The sequence below is a fragment of the Vanellus vanellus genome, assembly GCF_965231255.1.
Source record: "Vanellus vanellus genome assembly, chromosome: 3".
In the NCBI taxonomy this organism is placed as follows: Eukaryota; Metazoa; Chordata; class Aves; order Charadriiformes; family Charadriidae; genus Vanellus; species Vanellus vanellus.
The window spans coordinates 57960580-57978491 of NC_138907.1; the positions used below are offsets into that span (position 1 = coordinate 57960580).

Genomic DNA, 17912 nt, shown 5'->3' on the forward strand with positions numbered 1-17912 from the left:
ATGATAGGTCCTCCTGGCTAAATAACATAATTTAGAGAATACTATTCCAGAGATGACAAATCTAGAAAATCTTGGATTAGAAATATATGCTTCAGATATTGCAGGTGTATCTTTCAGAAAACACATGCTGAAGCTGTACTTTGTCTTGTTTGGGCAAGTTTCAGACTGGATAATGAGCACACCAGATAACAATAAAGTTTATATTTCTGATATGTGGGATGCTGACAATTTAAAATGAGTGCAACACAGACCTGGCATTGCATTAATGCATCCTGCAATGAGCAGCGCCACTCTTCGATCATGCTGCATACGTGGTCCCAGCGCACATTCATCTGAGACAAGCACTCTTGAAGCTTCTTGCTCTCTTCGCTGTCAGACTGAGTGAACTCTGAGCTGCACAGATTGATGGATAAGATGATCGCTTTGCGGTTATCAATTGCTTTCTGCAGATCCTTGATGATAAGAGATAATGGGACAGGGGAAGGAAGAAGAAATCGATAAAACGTGACTTTCAGAAGAACCAAGTAAAGAAGGCACCACAAGAATGCAATGATTTGCCACCAGCAAGTGCAGAATGGTACTGTAACAGTCTCTTTACTCTGGATATGAGATTTCTGTACTCACTCTGTGACTCTGCAAATGTTCACTCTTTAACATCTACTAAAATTTTACTGTGAGCATAACTAGAACAAGCCAATTAAACTTGTAAAGTCTTAAAAGCTTGAAGTCATAGTTGAGTTTTAAAGATCTGGCTCACGTTTCAGATATTTTAAAGACAGGGCAGGCCCAACAAAATTTAAAGATATGTAGGAAAATTGTACTTTAGCTCACAATAAAACTTTTGCCCTCACTTCTCAGTTTTGCTGATAAACATAAAAACCAACATGTTTTCAAGTGGAAACTGCTGTCAACAGTATTTTAAAATAAAAGCTTGTACTGAGGGAAAAGAAAACATACAAAGAGTATAAACAACTTACTCCAATTTATAGAACCAGGACATGTATAAAATCTCCGATTTGTTTACATTGGAAGCCACAAAAGAAACCCCACCTCTTTTGGTTTGGAGGGCACTAATGGGCTTTCCAAGAGTGGGTGAGATAAGAACAGGATTCTTATGAAATGCCCCCTTTTCCACCTACTTTACAGCGTTTACTTAAAAGCCCCATGTCACAGTGACCTTTGTAGTACTTATGGCAGCTATATTTGGACTCCAGTGAAGATCAGCATTAACATGCTTTAGATGGGTCACTGCCGGAAACCGTCTTTACTATCTGTCCACCTCATTCCTAGCATGGAGCACAGTGCATTTGGACATTGGCTCCCACATTTTTGTGCCCAAGCTTGTAAGACGCTAGTAACTGAATGTGAAGTTATGGACCACCACATTTGCAGATCTTTATAGCTGTAAAATATCCAGGAGAGATCACAAAGGCAGCATTCAGATCCTATCCTGATGCATCTGAGATGACAGAGGAAGAAACAGGAATGTTGCAGAGTGATACCTAATTTTTCCTGTGTTGTACTGGTGACAGCAGTGGGTAGGCTACAACCCCTTTGGGTACTCTCTCCTTCCTCCACACAAAGTAGTATGTCCCAGTGAGGCATTTCTTTTAAAGTAGCTGTTTTGTTACCACTTTGACTAGAAGAGATTTCACTTAACTTGGCTTTTTTTTTTTTTTTTTTTTTCTTTAATCAGTTTGGTTGATGTCAGGAATTATCTGTACATTCTGGAATTACAGAATTGCCACAGAATTACTATCTTAAAAAATTCATTTGGATTATATAAGTAAATGCCATTGGTACACTTTTCTGCCAAAAGGTGATTCATAAAATCACTTTCTCCAGTTACTTCAGTTATCCGCGGTAACCTGCTATGTGCAGAATGGTGCAAACCAGCTGCAACTATTGGCAACCTCTTCAACACCTGTTGCACTCAGGTCTGTTTCCAAGGTAACTCATGGAAAAGAGAAATAAAACTCACTTTCAGTTTTTTAATTCTGAGTTCAATAGTTTGTATGTCAGTGCTGAGATCAAGGCGGCGGAGCTTTTCCAGTTCCTCTTCAGTTTCTCCCAACCAAGCCAAAATGCTATTAAGGTCGGAGTTAAATTGCTGCCATTGCTGAAGGTTCTGCTTCATCCTCAGCTCCTTGCTTAGAGCTTGAGCCTGGATTAATTCCCATCGGTCAATTACACCTGGAATGATAAACACCAAATTCAACAAAAGCAAAACACAGTAGCTATACACACCACTGCATCAGCTGAAACCCATGCAGGACAAAAAAAAAAGTTCAATAAAAATCAAAAAACCCTAGCCCACGAAACACCACGCTGAAAACTAAGTTAGATTGAAGAATGTGATGTTGGAGAGAAAGAATGAAGAATCTGGATGATTCCATGCAGCAGACAATTTTACCATTTTCTAATGTCAGAAATCTGTGAACAGATTTAAGTTGATACCCACAGGTCTCTAAAACAGGTTACGCTGGTATAAAGACATAATAAATTAGCATAAATGCAAACCAGACAAGGAATCTGAATATTTATTTATTTTCATTGGTATTTGTACCTGTAACATTTTAATATACCTCACTACATTTGCCTAAGCTACTGCTGATGCATTGGATAAATACCTGTGCTAAAAAGAAATAAAAGAGGCTATGTCTTCTTGTTAGTTATATTGCAATGCTGTTGCAGAAGGAAAAGTTGTATAATTCCATCAAATTAAAATAAAATAAAATAAAATAAAAAACAGAAACAAAATCCCCCAAAATAAAATACACTGCATGGGTAGCATATCCTGCCAAGCTAAGAATGGAGACGTTGCCTTTATGCTCTCTGGAACAAATCCATGTTTTTACAATGCAATGCCTCCTGTTCTACAGCTGGTGCTTAAAATTAGTCAGGTGAATAGTTCTACCAGGTGAATATAGATTTTTGTACTCTAGACAGATAATACTAGAAATGAAAGCTAATATTAGAAGAAATGACTGCTGATTTATGTGTTTATTACAGCAATATAAGCAACCTATTTTAATCAGAAAACATTCGGCAAAAATGCATTGCATCCACAGAGACTTTCTAAAAGGCTTAGGGTTATGTCTCATGATATGGAGGAGTTCTTAAAATGCCCTCATATGCCGAATCTCTTCGTAGGGCATATACAAGGAATACTTAGCATTCCTTACTATTCCTATGAAGAGATGTTAAAGAGAACATGGTAACAGCCACAACCATGTAAATACATGTGTTAGTAAATAATACCAAGTGTTTATTCATAAAAACTTGGCATGTTTGCTACTTTTTGTAATTACTTTCCATCAAAGAACTAAATGTTACTTACCAGCTGTTTGTGTTTCAGTACTGTTCAGGTTAATAAGTCCAGATAATTTTTCTTCTTCCTCCTTCAGTTTATATCCAAGCCTTTTTACTGAGTCTATGCTTCCACTGCACTCACCTAGTAGCTTCATCTGTGTCAACAAAAAAATCACATTTCAATATGCATTGTACAGGACTAATTGCATGGAAAATACAAATTACAGTGCAGCTTCCAAAATTTTCCAAAAGTAGGTCTAAGTATGAAGATAAAAATCTATTACGTTAACAAGCTGTCCTAATACTAGCAAACAAATGTATATGGAGACAACAAAGGCTTAAAGCATAAGTTCAGACTAAATAGAAATAACTCGGTGCTACTGTGCCAAACTGTGCTGGATGACTTCAGGTGCCATTTGTTCTAAATGTTAAGACCCTACGGCAAAGACACTGGAAGATGTGATAAAGAAAATAAACATGTGTGGAAATATTACTATGCATCCGAGCAGCTAATCTTTCAATTCTGTCAGTAATAAAATTATTTGAATGATTTACAGAAAGATTTTTCTTCCAGAAAACTCCTCTGAGAAAGCTTTTTAATCATGGATTCCATATATGCAACCTTGCTTACATGATGTGTGTTTATAATTCATTAGCAAGATGAATACTGTGCATGAAGCTATAAAACCTGCTTTTAAAAGCAGAGGAATTTTAAACAAGGATACCATCATTAGATGGATAAAAACACATGTGAGAAAGTACTTTTGGACATCTGCAAAAACGTAATAGGAAAATAAATTCTTTAGAGTCATGTTCCTGTAATCTTATGCTATTGTAAACACACTAATAACATAAACATCAATAGTGCGTGGCTAATGGTAGCAACCATTTGAGTGAGTAAATCTGAGAAGAAAAATACACGTACATATCCTTTGTAACTGGAATCCAGCTCCGGTCCTGTAGGTGTTTTGCTGCGGATGATGTTTTCTGTTTGCTGTATTTGGAAACGACTCGTGTCTAAGGCCTTGTCCAGCTGTCGGATGTGTTCTTCCAGGGCACCAGGTTCTCCTGTACCAAAACCAAAAAAAAGTGACCGTCACCCAAGTTTTCCCAAAGTTTTTTTTTTGTTTGTTTGTTTGGTTTTTTTTTTTAATCTTTTGCCCAGGCGAAATAAATATCAGGAATACTATCTAGATTAGACAGTGAAGGAGAAATGCGACTGCAGCAGTATGAGTGGTACAATGTTAAAGCAAACGGATAACTAGTTAAGATTAGAGGGTGTTAGTGACCTTCAGAGGACAGATGACTATACCAATGATCATGCTTGCCATAATCATACTATCAAAAAGCCCACAGTTTAAAGCAGGCTTGCAAACTATTCTGAAGTGACTTTTTCCCTCAGAGAATTCCTCATGCCTCTGAAGGGAAAGTTCTTGGCAAAGCGCGCTCTAACCCCCCTGATTTTGGAGAATACCTTGATTGCTTCCACAAACACTCTGGAATAAAACCTTTTATCCTAAACTCCCGATACAAGTCTGTGTTAAAATTTGATTTGTCCTCATTTCTCTTTGTATTACTTCTCTCCACTAAAAGATAGTGGAATTTCAATCTACGTGAAAGGACACTATTTGTATACAATTTTGAAGATTAAAAGTGGTACACAAACACTAAGCAATACTGTTATAATTATATTCTCAAGGTCCATAGACTGGATGTCTTGAAGGCCCACAGCAAGTCGTCCATGACTGATTTAGGCAACCACACTAAACAGCAAAATTTATAGTATTTTTCCAATTGGGTGTTTGACAAAAATTATGCTTAACAAATCTGCAAGGTGGTATTATTCATCCAAACCGTTCGGAACTCATACCAACGTTTTTGAAGCAGGACAAACTTGAATTTTCCTTATAGAGGTCAGCTGAATTCTGTGTTATGAATTAGCTACAGTCAATTCTAATCTGAAGCAGGCTGCAGCCTAGAGGACCATGTGAGATCCCTCTTATCCATATTCTATCATCATGCCTGATTTCCATCTGTTTACAAAGACAATTTGAATTTATTCATAAAGACACAATTAAAAACATGCATAGAGAAGGGGATCCTTCTGTCCACCTAATTAAAGAAAATGGAGCCTCTTGGATGTTAATCTTTTTTCATACGAAACACAGCCTCACCCCAAATGGACAGAACAAAGTGCTAAATATGCTTTTCCCTCACTACTTTCAAAATTTTCACGGGTTAGAAAACTACACACATTCTTCTATATGTACTGCTATCATTTATACTCATAATATTTTTTTCCACTAATTTGGGGAAAAAATAAAAATGGACAGCGAACCTGAGGTCTGTGCCACAGAAGCTGAGATTTTAAATGTTTGCTATTTCAAATTTGCAAGGAAGTCATTATTGCAAAAGAGGAGAACCATGAAATCATGAGAGAAGGTATTTGTAAGTGCATCTAATCCCTCTGAGAGATTAATCCAACAAATGAAACTGTAGGTTTAATACTGTGTAAAAATGCAACATGAAAAAAATTCATCTTCCAATATAAAAGACCAAGATAAAGACATTGGACTACAGTACCTCACCTTAGCATTGTTATGGAATGAAACAACAACTAACCTAAAAGTTTACATCTAAATAATAATCCAAGCTGTGGCTGTGTTAAAAAAAATCAGTGCAAACCCAAACAATTAGGTTTCGCTTTATGTCTTTTCTTCTGCCTTAATCTTTGTAGAAACCACTCTTTTCTCAGAGACACAAAAAAGTATTAAGTCCTGTTGAGGGACTCCAGAGAATAAAGACCAATCAGAGTAGCCTACTGATCAGTTTAGTCTAGTTAGCTGAGGTGGGAGGGCCAATACTTCAAACATCATTGTTTCATCCATGCACTTAATAATACCTTTAAGCGCAGTATTAAAGCAGGATACTTCTATGTTAACATGCCAGTGCTGCCATGTAAGAAATATTTATCTTGTAAGTTGCAAAAAGTATAGCAGATGCTAAGAGAAGAGAAAGAAGTTACGCTTGCGCACTGTGGTATTTGCATCTGGCTATGCTTAGTCTTTTTTGATGCCTACCAGAGATATTTTTGAGTGCGTTTTCTGTGAGTGTTACATAGGCCTCAAGAGTTTCAGGGATCTCTACATCTGAAAAAATAAAAGCACAGTCTAAATTGACAGCTCAGCAATGGCTGTCTCCTTACAGCAGGAGTCCTTTTCATGGGATGGAATATATAAACAGTTCCAATGGCAAAGATCCTTTCTGGAGAAGGAAAAAAGATGAAGTCTGAAACACAGGGAGCCTGCTACAAAGTCTCTTAATATCCAGGCAAACCTGACTCTTTTCACAGCACTGACCTGGAAAGCAAAAGACAGCCACAAGATCAGAGTATAATATACCAGAATGTCTTCCCCTACAACTGGCTGCATTTGGATGCTTTCACTAATTAAGATTTATTACACAAAGCACACACACTTAGAAAGGTTTTCCAGCTTCACTGGAGAGCAAGACCCAAGATCAAACCTCAGGCTAAACACTCGTTTGCTGGAGTCTTGCCTGGGTAAGGGCTGACTGAAGATTTACTTAAGCACTTGGTGATTTTGTCTGCAGATCTCTCCCACAGCATTTCTTCATCAGTTTGTTCTGCACTTCTTGCCATATCCAGTATAGTTTATTCTAGTCAGAATAACTTAGGATGCATTGCTGTTACAGATGACATATCCCATCTGGCAGGCCACAAGCACAGAGACACAGCCAATTCCCTGTCATATCACATACGCCTTTGAGATTTTCCAAGGCTGTAGTCATCCAGGAATCTCCAATGCTGTGTCTAAGGGCCAGGAGGCCACTGGGATCACTTAGGGAAAGCTATTTAAAATCTTCAGGGGCTATTTAAAATACTTTTCCATGAGCATCTTGGCCAAGCAATCACACGTGTAACATTTGCTTCTTTTTACCAGAAGAGAACAGGACACAGAATTGGCCACCATACCTGCTATACCAGCTGCTCCTCTCAGATAGAAGTCCTTCTCTTGTCCTCCGTCTTCCTCCTCAGAGTGCAGCGCCCGTGACACGGCCGTCTCCAGGTCTCTGCTAAGGTCGTAGTCATGATCCCACTCCAGGGGAATGGAGTCCACGCTCGCAGGGGTATCTCGCCCCGATCGCTCGCTTCTCACCGGCTGGGAAAGAGGCAGCGAAAGGTTGGAAGAGGGGTGCGGGGAGAGAATGCTGTCCGCAGATTTGTCATGCCAGTGTATGTCAGAAAGATCTGCTGATTCATCCAGATCCACCTCTCTGTCAGAGAGGTCGTGTTCGTCATCTGTCAGCTAGAAGCATAATGCAAACAGAACCGGTCAATGAAATGTGCAGAGGCACTGCATGGTCAGTCTGGGTCAGTGAAATAAAGTAGCATTAGGCAACAGTCACACTGATGGGGTTTCCATTTTGCATTCTTTTCCACTTGCCCTTCATTATTGTAAGTTGCACTAAAAACCCAAAGCGACAAAAAGTTCATAATGCCAGCTCGTTTTAATTACTTAAGGCACCACAAGGTCTCACATCAAGCAAACGTCTCCAGACTTTTTACTGATGCCACTGCAATTCAGACATCAAGTTAAAGAAAACTCTGGAATCAAGTCACAGGAAGCGTAAGTGACCTTTATCTTGACCATTGCTCTCATTATACTATTTTATATTTTGAAAACTCTGGGTTTTGTTCCTTTCCTTCAGTAGGACTTGAGCTAGCAAAAATCAGTTTGCTCCCACTTATTCAGCTGTGTGTTCAGTTCTGGAGACAAATTTCTGTCTCTTCTGATGGGGAGAATAATTTTATCACTGTTGTTTAAACAAAACAGAACTCAATAAGCTGCCAATGAAACTCTGACAGAGCAGGGAGATGTTCTTATTAGCAGCACCACACTGCTACCTCCATTAATATAGTTTTATAAATCTCCAATTTGCATGGATTTTCATGATGATTTGCAAAAAAATCCAGATCTGGCGAGTTTGATCGCTGGACATGACATGTTTAGTCATATACTGTTTAGTATATAATGAAGGGAGGCAGATGGTCAGGGTTTCATGTTAGTTCATTTCGGCATCTTTCTCTCTCCTCATTCTCACCCTTGTAAAATGGCAACAAACTAAACAAGTATGTATCAATGTAAGTACACACAGGAAGGCGGATAAGTTTCTTGTGATAGCGTTCCACACGTCCAAAGACCTCCTGACAGTAACGACGCAGCTCATCTAGTTCTTCTTCAATGACAGCTGCATCCATGGGCTCACTTTTCTCAATGAGTTGCTCACCCTGCACTATTATCTGCTCAATTTTGTTGTTGTTCAGTGAAATTTCTTGCTGGAAAGCCTGCATATATAAAAAAAAAAAAGTCCATGCTTTATCAATGAAATCAACATTATAACAAACTAAATTACTAAGGATGCAAGTCTTAGAGTTTTTCAGCAAGAATGGGGTGGGTAACAAACAGGGATTGTTCCAAATATTCCGGCATGAGCAACAACGAGCAATTAAATTTAGCATTCCACAGTCTTTATAGCCAAAAACAGTGATACTTCATGGTTTACCATCTCATTCCTCACTTGTTGTATTTGGAAAGAAAGCTCTTCTCTAAACAAGCCATGCCCATGACCAAATGTCTAGAATGAACACAGATGCTAAAGCTAACACACTGGAATTTTGGATAACATGACATTTGATATTTTTTTCTCCAGATAATGATTTTTTTTGATGCAGAAATGCTTGACAATTGCAGTAATTCTAAGGTGTCGGCAATAACGGAGACTTGGCATTAATAATTTTTATCGACATTTCAACTTTTGATCAGGGAATGGAGACTATCACACTTGTTTTTTTGAAAAATTTTCACAGTGCACAGATATTCCACTCTGCCAGAAAAGTACATACTGGAACCTGACGTAGCCCATAACTTCTGAGGTTGAAGTCTCAGCCTGCAAGTAAGGGACTGTGTCAGGCTGCATTTTCGCATACGGTTTCTAAAATTCCTTTCCCACCACGAATGTTTTTATCCCTTCTCTCATCCCTCTTCCTGTTACCATTCAATCGTTATTTACCTTAAGTTGCTTTATCTTTGCTTGGACATCACACTCTGAGAAATGCTCAATGTTGGTCAGCTGGAGGTCCATCTCTGTTAGCCATACCAGGATGCTATCACGTGCTGTCTCAAACTCCTCACGCTGGCCGATAAAATGCTGGGGGGTAGAAAATGCAGTGGCATGAAACGACCAAACAACCCAAAAAACCCTGGTAATAGCGGTTCTCCAAAGAAACAGCTCTCGTGCCCTTCAAACCTAAACTAAACTAAACTCAATACACCTCCTTTCATTTCCTATATGCTTTCTAAGGTTCCCTTTTCAGTAACATCATCTACAGCTGCAATTAGCTGACCTATGAAAGTTATCTTCCATGAAGGAGATGGTGTTTGGGGTCACCAAGCATTTCCCTACTGACTGCATACTTTGGTTACCTCAGACACAGTGACCTGATAAGCTCCCTTCTCCTTCCAAAGGCAGAAATCCCCTCAAAAACAGTGTGCAAACGCATTAAACTGGAACCTTCTGGAGTACCCCTGGTTCATGAGTATCGTAGTGACACTGAAGGGCTTAAAAATGGAAAAATACTTTTAGCCTGCGCAGGATGGAGGTAACCCGCTTTTGTAAGTTGTCCCATCTCTGGTTCCCTTCATGAACCATCTGCTTGAGGCTGCAGTCAGAATCAGTGCGGTTCTCTCGGGCCAGGCGGCGATATTGTTTATTGATCAGTTCCAGCTGAGTCAGACTTTCATGAACTTGTCTCTGGAAGGCCTAAAGCAATATGAACAAAAGACACCATCAGATTTGTAATTACTGAAATCAGGGTAAGTGCGTCCCTTTATTTGACTCTGCTTCTACACTCTGACCTGTGTTAGCTGATAAATTTCACTATGGACGCAGGCATCTCCTGAGGGCTATCCTACTGAAGAGTTGCCTTCTGATTAAAATGAGCAAAAGGAAAGAAAAAAGTTTAAAAAACCGACACTGTTCACTGAATGAGAAATTGCAACATGAATACACGTTACAATGACAAATTCAGCAACAAAAACCAGACTCCCCTTTCTACTCAATCATATGCCTTTGTATTTGAGAACAGAAACACAAACAATAGACATGAAACGTTTTTTTTTTTAAAAAATGAATAGAAATCCAAGATTCCTGTGGCTTCGTTGGATTTCCTTACACATACTGAATTTGCTGGACTGCGAACACTGAAGAGATTTGAGCAATTGTTTATTCTGAGTTTTACCAAAAATAGTGAAAAATGGGCCTGAAGGAATTGTCTCTATCTTCAGTATACTGGTATACAAGTAAGTTTTGTCTTAACATTTTAATGGGAAGAAAATTTCATGAACATCCATACCAACATGTCTGCACCATGTACTTTCAGTGCTTCCTATATTGTCACAAAAGCCTCAGTCACACAGCTGGGGAGCAGAAACACTAGGTGGCTTAGCCCATGAGTTTCATGTTGTGACTAGCAATCACAAAGCAAGTTGGAGAAAGCACCTTGTAAGGAGCTGACTGAATTAATCCCTTCAAAAATTAAGAAGAAAAAAAAAAAAAAAAAAAGATTTTCAAAAAACTGCTCAGTTTTATGTTGTCACAGAAACAGAAAAGCAATCAAAGGGAGACTTAAAAACATAGTGTACACCAGCTCTCTTCTGAATACAAGTAGGTTTTGGCTCCCATTGTAGTTCTACAAATTTGCTCTCTGATATTCCTCATAATGCAAATAAACAGTCAATCTCTCCCAAAACTAGACACCACCCTTACTAAGGACTGGAGAAGTGTGATAGGTAATATACTTCTGTACAGAAGTTTCCATTAAAATCAGCTAACACATGAGACTTCCTAAGCAGTATGTACTCTTCATATTGTACCAGCCAAAGCTAAAAATGAAATAAGCATATTACTGCTGTAATACTAGAGACAAAAAGTAAAGAAGTTGGTTTGAAAAAAGACCAAAGTCTGTACAGTCCTTTCAATATAACTATTCCCTTCATTAAATGGCCATGAAATTGGGTAGGTGACAATCAACAAGGAACAAATGGGCTTGCAACAGGAGGGAAATGCTCAGTAGAACTGAATTCACTTAAAATGGCACAGTGGGGGCAATTCTCATGCCAGAGGCAAAAATCTGACTATATTTACTAGGATCATGAAATCTAAAAGCGTGCAGTTGTCATTTCACCTGCTAGCAAGCCTTGTCCAGCAAAAGAACAGCTGTGTATTTCTCTTCCGTTTTTTCAGCTCAGCTACACAAGAATTCATCTGTTGTTTTCCTTCCTGTAACCTCTTTTCATTTCTCAGTGAACTACTGGAGATGAAGAAGTTTGATTTTATACAGTGAAGTCAGCGAGAGTCATCTCTGACCTCTGCGCTCAGGAACTGAAAGGTTCTTTTCATGGGCTATTGGGCTCTTTTGTTTGGTTTGGCTTTTTAAATTTTTTTTTTTTTAATTCAACTGTAGATATGGAGGGGAAAATAAAATTAGAAAAGTTAAAGCAGAAACCTGCTTCAGTTAGTATGTATACGTGGCTGACTTTATATTGACTTCACAATGAAGTTGCTGAATTACGCTGAATTTGAACACCACAACATTTGTTGCTTGCATTCCTGCTTTTTGGTAGGTGAAGAAACTAGGCGCTCAGAAAAAAAAAGAAGGAAAAAAAAAAAAGAGAAAGAACAAAACTGCAGGGAAAGCAGGCCTCTGGAGAGGCTGCTGAACTGTTCTCTTCACAGCTAGTTCCTGCTGACACTCTGTATACAGTAAAAATTCCACAAGTCTGCAGGAGAGGGAAGGTCACCATAAGGGCTGAGGTTCAATGAAACTGATTTTTACAGCTGATCTGACTTTGCCCAAAGTCTAAGACAGCCAAGATATTTTCGGTACTGTTTCTCATACAGAGACTTGCTAAACAAGAGATTTAGATCTGAATAAAGGGACAATGGGAAGCAGGTCTGAACAGAGTACTTGCATCCAGGAAGCAAACATCTGTATACTATGGCAACCTACCTCACCATAATCAAGTCCGGAAGAGTTTAATAACAAAATCTGGCCAGTACCTTCAGAAACGTGAATGTCAATGATAAAACTTGAATCAGCACTTCACAGTTTATGTTTTTGAATTAATTGTTAAACCAAAAAGCATTAACTGGTCTTAGACATTGTTGAAAATTTGCATTTCTTCTTCACTGCAAATACTTTACAGCACAGGAGTGTTTACAGAATTGCCTAAACAATTTGTTCTCTTTCTTCAGAATTATTTTTCTCTCTCATCTTGATATACTCTCTGCAAATATGAAACCAAGCAAGAGGTTTTCACCTGTGACTGGCCCCACAACATGTCTGCGTGCTTTACACACAGGTATACACTCCACTGTAATTATGAGACAAGTCATCATCACATTGTAGTGGACACAATAGAGTTATGTAACAAGCTCTTAAACATCGACTGAGTGACAGCTCGTCACTTTTGAAGCACGCACTTAAAAGTTAAGTCTCGGGGGACACCATGTGGACATATAACAATACTTGCACAAACATGAATTTCAGGTACAAGGATCTAAAATGGGGATATTGTACATTGTACGAAACAGGAAAACAGCTCAGAGGGCTGGTTTCAGAGAGTTTCAGAAAGGAGGGATAAAAATCAAAGCAAAAGCTAAAACACGCAGCATGCATTTGAAGGAGTCCTTGGTGTCTTTCACCAAGGATTTATGAATGCTCCGGAGCACCTACTGACTGGACATATTAAAAAGTGACAGAAATACAAAGGGTGAGAAATCTAACTTTGGTGAACAAAGTGAGAGTGGATTGATGTATTAGCATTTTCAGTTGCCACCTTTCATTGCTTTTTCATCCTAGAAACTCACCACTGCAGGCAGCTACAAAATCATCAACTGCACTATATTAATACAGTGTCTCTGCTGCATGACTTGTGTATGGGAAGGAAGAACACCAGCTGGCTGCTGTAATATGATCGGTAGATATTAAATTTTGACTATTATAAATCACCTCAAATTTCTTCAGTTCTTCCTTAGCAACCGTGTAGAGCACACCAGAGGAGCTTGGAAAAGCAGCTGTCCTCTCAGAGATTTTTAGCCAGTCTTCGAATCTAGAGTAGTCATCCAAAAACTTTTGCCATAGCCGCCACGTCTCTTCAATTCTGTAATAGATATTTGAAAATTACGGAATGCTCAGACCGAAGGCCAGCTGATCTACAGAACTTTAACTAATCATCTACAACAGCAAACTAGCATTGCACCAGACAATAACTGCCTCTTAATCTAACTCAGAGGGTCAGGCTGATAAACACAGCACAGGGAAGACTGGCTCATACCAGACTGAGCTAGAATAAGATGATGGCAATTTTTTTTTTTTTTTTTAATGCATCTAATTTTGGAATCAGTATAAAAAGAAAGTTATAAATATGTAATAGGAGCTCTAAAAATCTGAGCATATGCTAAATAACTTCTGAAATACAGTCCCAGTGTAGGACTTAAGCCAGTATTTTAGAAATTAGAAATTCCACACTACCTTCAACTGCAGAACTTTTTCTTACAGAATGCTAAACATGTTGCTGCATATATTTTAAAGTTCTCAGTCATTATTCGGCATTGCAAAGGGACATGAAATTTTTTTTTTTGGCACTCACCAACAAGTGCTAAAATGCTATCTCTCAATATACAGTGTAAACATATTTTTATTTAAAAAACCAAAAGTTAAAAGTTATGCCAATGTTTAAAAAAAACTATTTGACTTCAATTGAATATGTAAAAATAGTGGCTGACTCCTGATCCTAAAATCAAATTGTCTGACTACAGAGACTATAAAATCTCAAGAACTTCAACACCACTTGATTCAAAATAACAAGATTTTTTTTGGGACAGGTTATATTACAACAGAACTTTGCCTGTTTTTACATACAGAACACATATTTCCCAAATCTTAGACACGTGGGTCTGAAAAGGACCTGATCCATGTAAAAATTATGCTTTGTTGATGATATGCTGTTTAACCTGAAGTTGGACACCTGGAAAGTTGCTTTTTAATAGGAATAACAGTTTCTGGTACAATAAAGATCCTAAATACTGATAGCTCAGTTAACTTACTGGTACAAATCTACAAATAGCATAATGTGTACATTGCAAGTAAGTAAAATAGAGTTCAATGCATTGTTCCACATTAACTTAAAATAGCTCTGACTTAATTTGCTGGACACAAAGGTATGAAGAGCCTGTATATTTTCAGGACAGACTGTGGCAAAGATAGAACTTAGAAGCTGTATTTATATATGTATATACACACACACTACACAAGAATTAACTGGCAATAGTTTAAAATTACGTAAAGACAGAAATCTGTGGATATAGAGCATCACAACTTAAAAGCAATAAAATTTTTCAATAAAATAAAGAAAACCTTTACTAAATACATTAAGAATATCCCCCAAAAACACAGATTGTATAAAGTTCAATTCAGCATTTTGAAAAGTCCTAAACTTTACCTAGAGTTCTTGATATGACTGTGTAAACATCACAGAAATCAGATTCATAACTTTAAAAAGATACAGAAAAGATCTTCATAAATACAGGTTTTCAAGCAATTAAAACATGTATTCTTACTGGCCAGCACAGAGTATATAGCATTGGCCCGATATAGCCTACATTATTATGGCTTTCCAAATCACCCATGCTATCCTAGATGGGAACAGAAAACAATGAATCTTCTGGATATCATGGGCACGCAGTGTATAGATGGTCTAAGCACGTGCAGTAAACCAGATCACACCCCAGCTGCACGGGCACTATGGCCCACACTTACTCAGCAACACTAAGGTGGGCAGATGAGGAAATTCCAGGTGAGCGTTCAGTCTTAAAATTCTTCCAAATAAATAAAATCAGACATAAGAGAAACCACTGAGGAACATTAGGGGCATGAAAACCCTAACACCTGGAGTAACATTCCACCAATTTGATAAGTAGTTTCCCCAACAGCGTCAGTAGTTCTAGGGTAAATGTCCCTTTTAGGTCATCTTTTCTAAATCTCCTGGAGTCACTGCTGTCATCTAAGCTTTCTCTAGTTTCTCTTTCATCATTTCCATGAGGCATGGGAAATAAGACATCATTCCACCAAAGGCCTTGTGAGCAAAGCTTTATAATTCATACCCGTACCATGTATAAAGGCACATACAAACACAACCTGAATTTTCTTTTTTTTTTTCCCCCCACAGGATAACAGCTATTGGCTTGTATTCAGTATACTATCTTTTCCTGACCCCTACACCCTTTTCTTCAGTACTGCAACCCTATAACATACATCCCATCCTGTATTTGTGCCTGTGGAAGGAAATAATAATTTGTAGGCATTTTAGACTCACTTAAGTCGCCTTTCCATTGACATTGCACAAATGTTCCTCCACCTTCTGTCCAGATTGCGAGTAGCCTGCTGGATAGAGTCACACTCTGCTTCTGTGGCACAAGCGTCGCAGTCATGAAGAAGCACTTCACAGAGATTGAGAACAGATGCCACTCCAGTGCTATGTTTCTCTATGTCCCTCTGAAGTTCCTGGAGGTGAAGAAACTAATTCTTAGGAGAAATCGCAAAGCATGCATAAATACAAATGCATTTCTCTTCTACTCATTAAAAAAAATTAATAAGCTTGCAAACAGGAGAAAAACATCCAAGGAATACCTATTAAGAGACTGCATCTGCGCAAGTGGTGTTGCAATGTTATCAATGAGGCCAGGAGAACCTGGCAGCATGCACAGCTCTCCCAGGGACTACAAACACCAAACCATCACCTGGGACAAACTGCCAGAGCTCTGCATGCTCAGCTGAGCATCTTTCACATACATTTAATCAACATCACCAATAAATGGTGGAGTTATTCCCAGCCCTTTCTCATTATCACAGAGAACGTAAAGCAGAAGTTAGTAAGAGAATGGGGACAAGAAAATATGTTCTTATCTACTGCGAGGATTTGGTGGAGGTACCCTTTGTGAATCTATTCTTCCCCAGGTAAGCTAGCTGCAAAGTGGCCTGTTTGATATGGATAGCAATATGATGTTCTGAAAACACCTTCCAGGAGGCAATGAGATCTCAATGCAGACTCTAAAAACTTCAGCAAATTCGAAATGAAGCAAGGTCAACTTCTATCAACTATCTGATTTGGTTGTTTGTGATAACTGGAGTGGGACTCAATGAGGTAATCTATTTTGTCTTTTCATCTGTGAAACAGAGGACTATTTTGTGAACATCTACATGAGACCATCAAGTGGAAAATCGCAAAGTGTTCTTCCTCAGCACTGGCCCTTTCGCTTTGACCTGCCTGGAAAATACTCTTTCATTGCGATGCCCCAGTGTTTATTCTTCTTTCTACCCACCCCGTAATGTTACATAAGGGTGGATACTATAAACAGATGCAATACTCTGTGAAACACATACTCCAGACAGCTATGAGACTTGAGGTTAAGCAAGTTCAGGTAATGCAATCTCCTCTCTGCTCTTTTGGAGTACAGCAGTAGTGAGAACTGCCAGTTGATAGTCCTGAGGATTCCTAAGGTTTAAATGTTTTCATTTACCTAAAGAATCTTTTTACAAGCAATGTCTACACTGGTTTTTCTCCACAGCCTCATATTTCTTTGCCAGATTTTAAAATTTTCTATGTTTATTAGAGAACATTTAGACTTTGGGTTAGTTCACAAAGGAGCATCACTTTTATGCACTGCTGTCACCCACATACAGCTTTTTTTTTCCTTTATCAGCCCAAAAGCAAACACCATTTTTATCATATCTCAAGTGGTTTCAGATTGACAAAGTAAACAAACAAGTAATCCTTGAAATACAGTTTGGGACCCTAGGAAAATACTGCAGTGACATCACCCTACCTTCCCCAGGATATCCTGCTTCAATTGTACCTTAAATTTCACTATAGAGACCAGCAATCTGCAAAGCTGATTCTTGACTGAAGTAGATGCTGAGTCATAGATAATGGAGTTACAGAGATTAAGTTTGGCCCTCCTCTTTCACAGCATAATATTTTAATGTAATTTTGTATATGAACAACTGGTAGCAGTCTGACAGGGAAGAAAACATGATTTCAGTGGAAGATCAAACATGGAAAACAACATAAGATCACTAACAGAAGAAGAAAGAGGGATGCAAATACTTGAGAAGATGGCCAATGTACTGGCCTTCTGAGATGCAGTGGATAGTGATAGAACCTCCGACTAATAAAAATACTGGTTGCTATACATTGAAGGTAGGTGGGTTTTTTTAAAATCATTATTATAGCCACGGCTTGCAGTGTTATCAAATCAAATCATCATATAGTTTTCAAACATGGCATCCTCCCAGGACAAGATTCACCTCTATTTCTCCCCTTTGGAGTTCAAATTAAACCACTCACGTGTCTACAGAATATCACTGCACGCTGTCACTGCATGGGGATCACCACAAGGAAACATCAGAAGGCAGATACACCAGTCTCTGTGCCCAGAATAAGCCCCATAAGAAGTGG

The 17912-nt window shown here is 38.5% G+C and overlaps 1 protein-coding gene across 3 annotated transcripts in view; it reads right to left on the reverse strand.

The window, feature by feature from the left end:
* SYNE1 (spectrin repeat containing nuclear envelope protein 1) overlaps window positions 1-17912 on the reverse strand; it is a gene marked incomplete at its 5' end in the record, with an annotated part of 264160 nt that overhangs the window by 11700 nt on the left and 234548 nt on the right. For all 3 annotated transcript variants that reach the window (XM_082481847.1, XM_082481848.1, XM_082481849.1), the window contains 11 exons: window positions 252-452; window positions 1982-2193; window positions 3341-3467; window positions 4238-4380; window positions 6393-6461; window positions 7307-7640; window positions 8489-8680; window positions 9406-9543; window positions 9973-10155; window positions 13406-13556; window positions 15771-15958. In XM_082481847.1, the coding sequence (XP_082337973.1) occupies window positions 252-452; window positions 1982-2193; window positions 3341-3467; window positions 4238-4380; window positions 6393-6461; window positions 7307-7640; window positions 8489-8680; window positions 9406-9543; window positions 9973-10155; window positions 13406-13556; window positions 15771-15958 (1938 nt within the window). The remainder of the gene's footprint in view (window positions 1-251; window positions 453-1981; window positions 2194-3340; window positions 3468-4237; window positions 4381-6392; window positions 6462-7306; window positions 7641-8488; window positions 8681-9405; window positions 9544-9972; window positions 10156-13405; window positions 13557-15770; window positions 15959-17912) is intronic.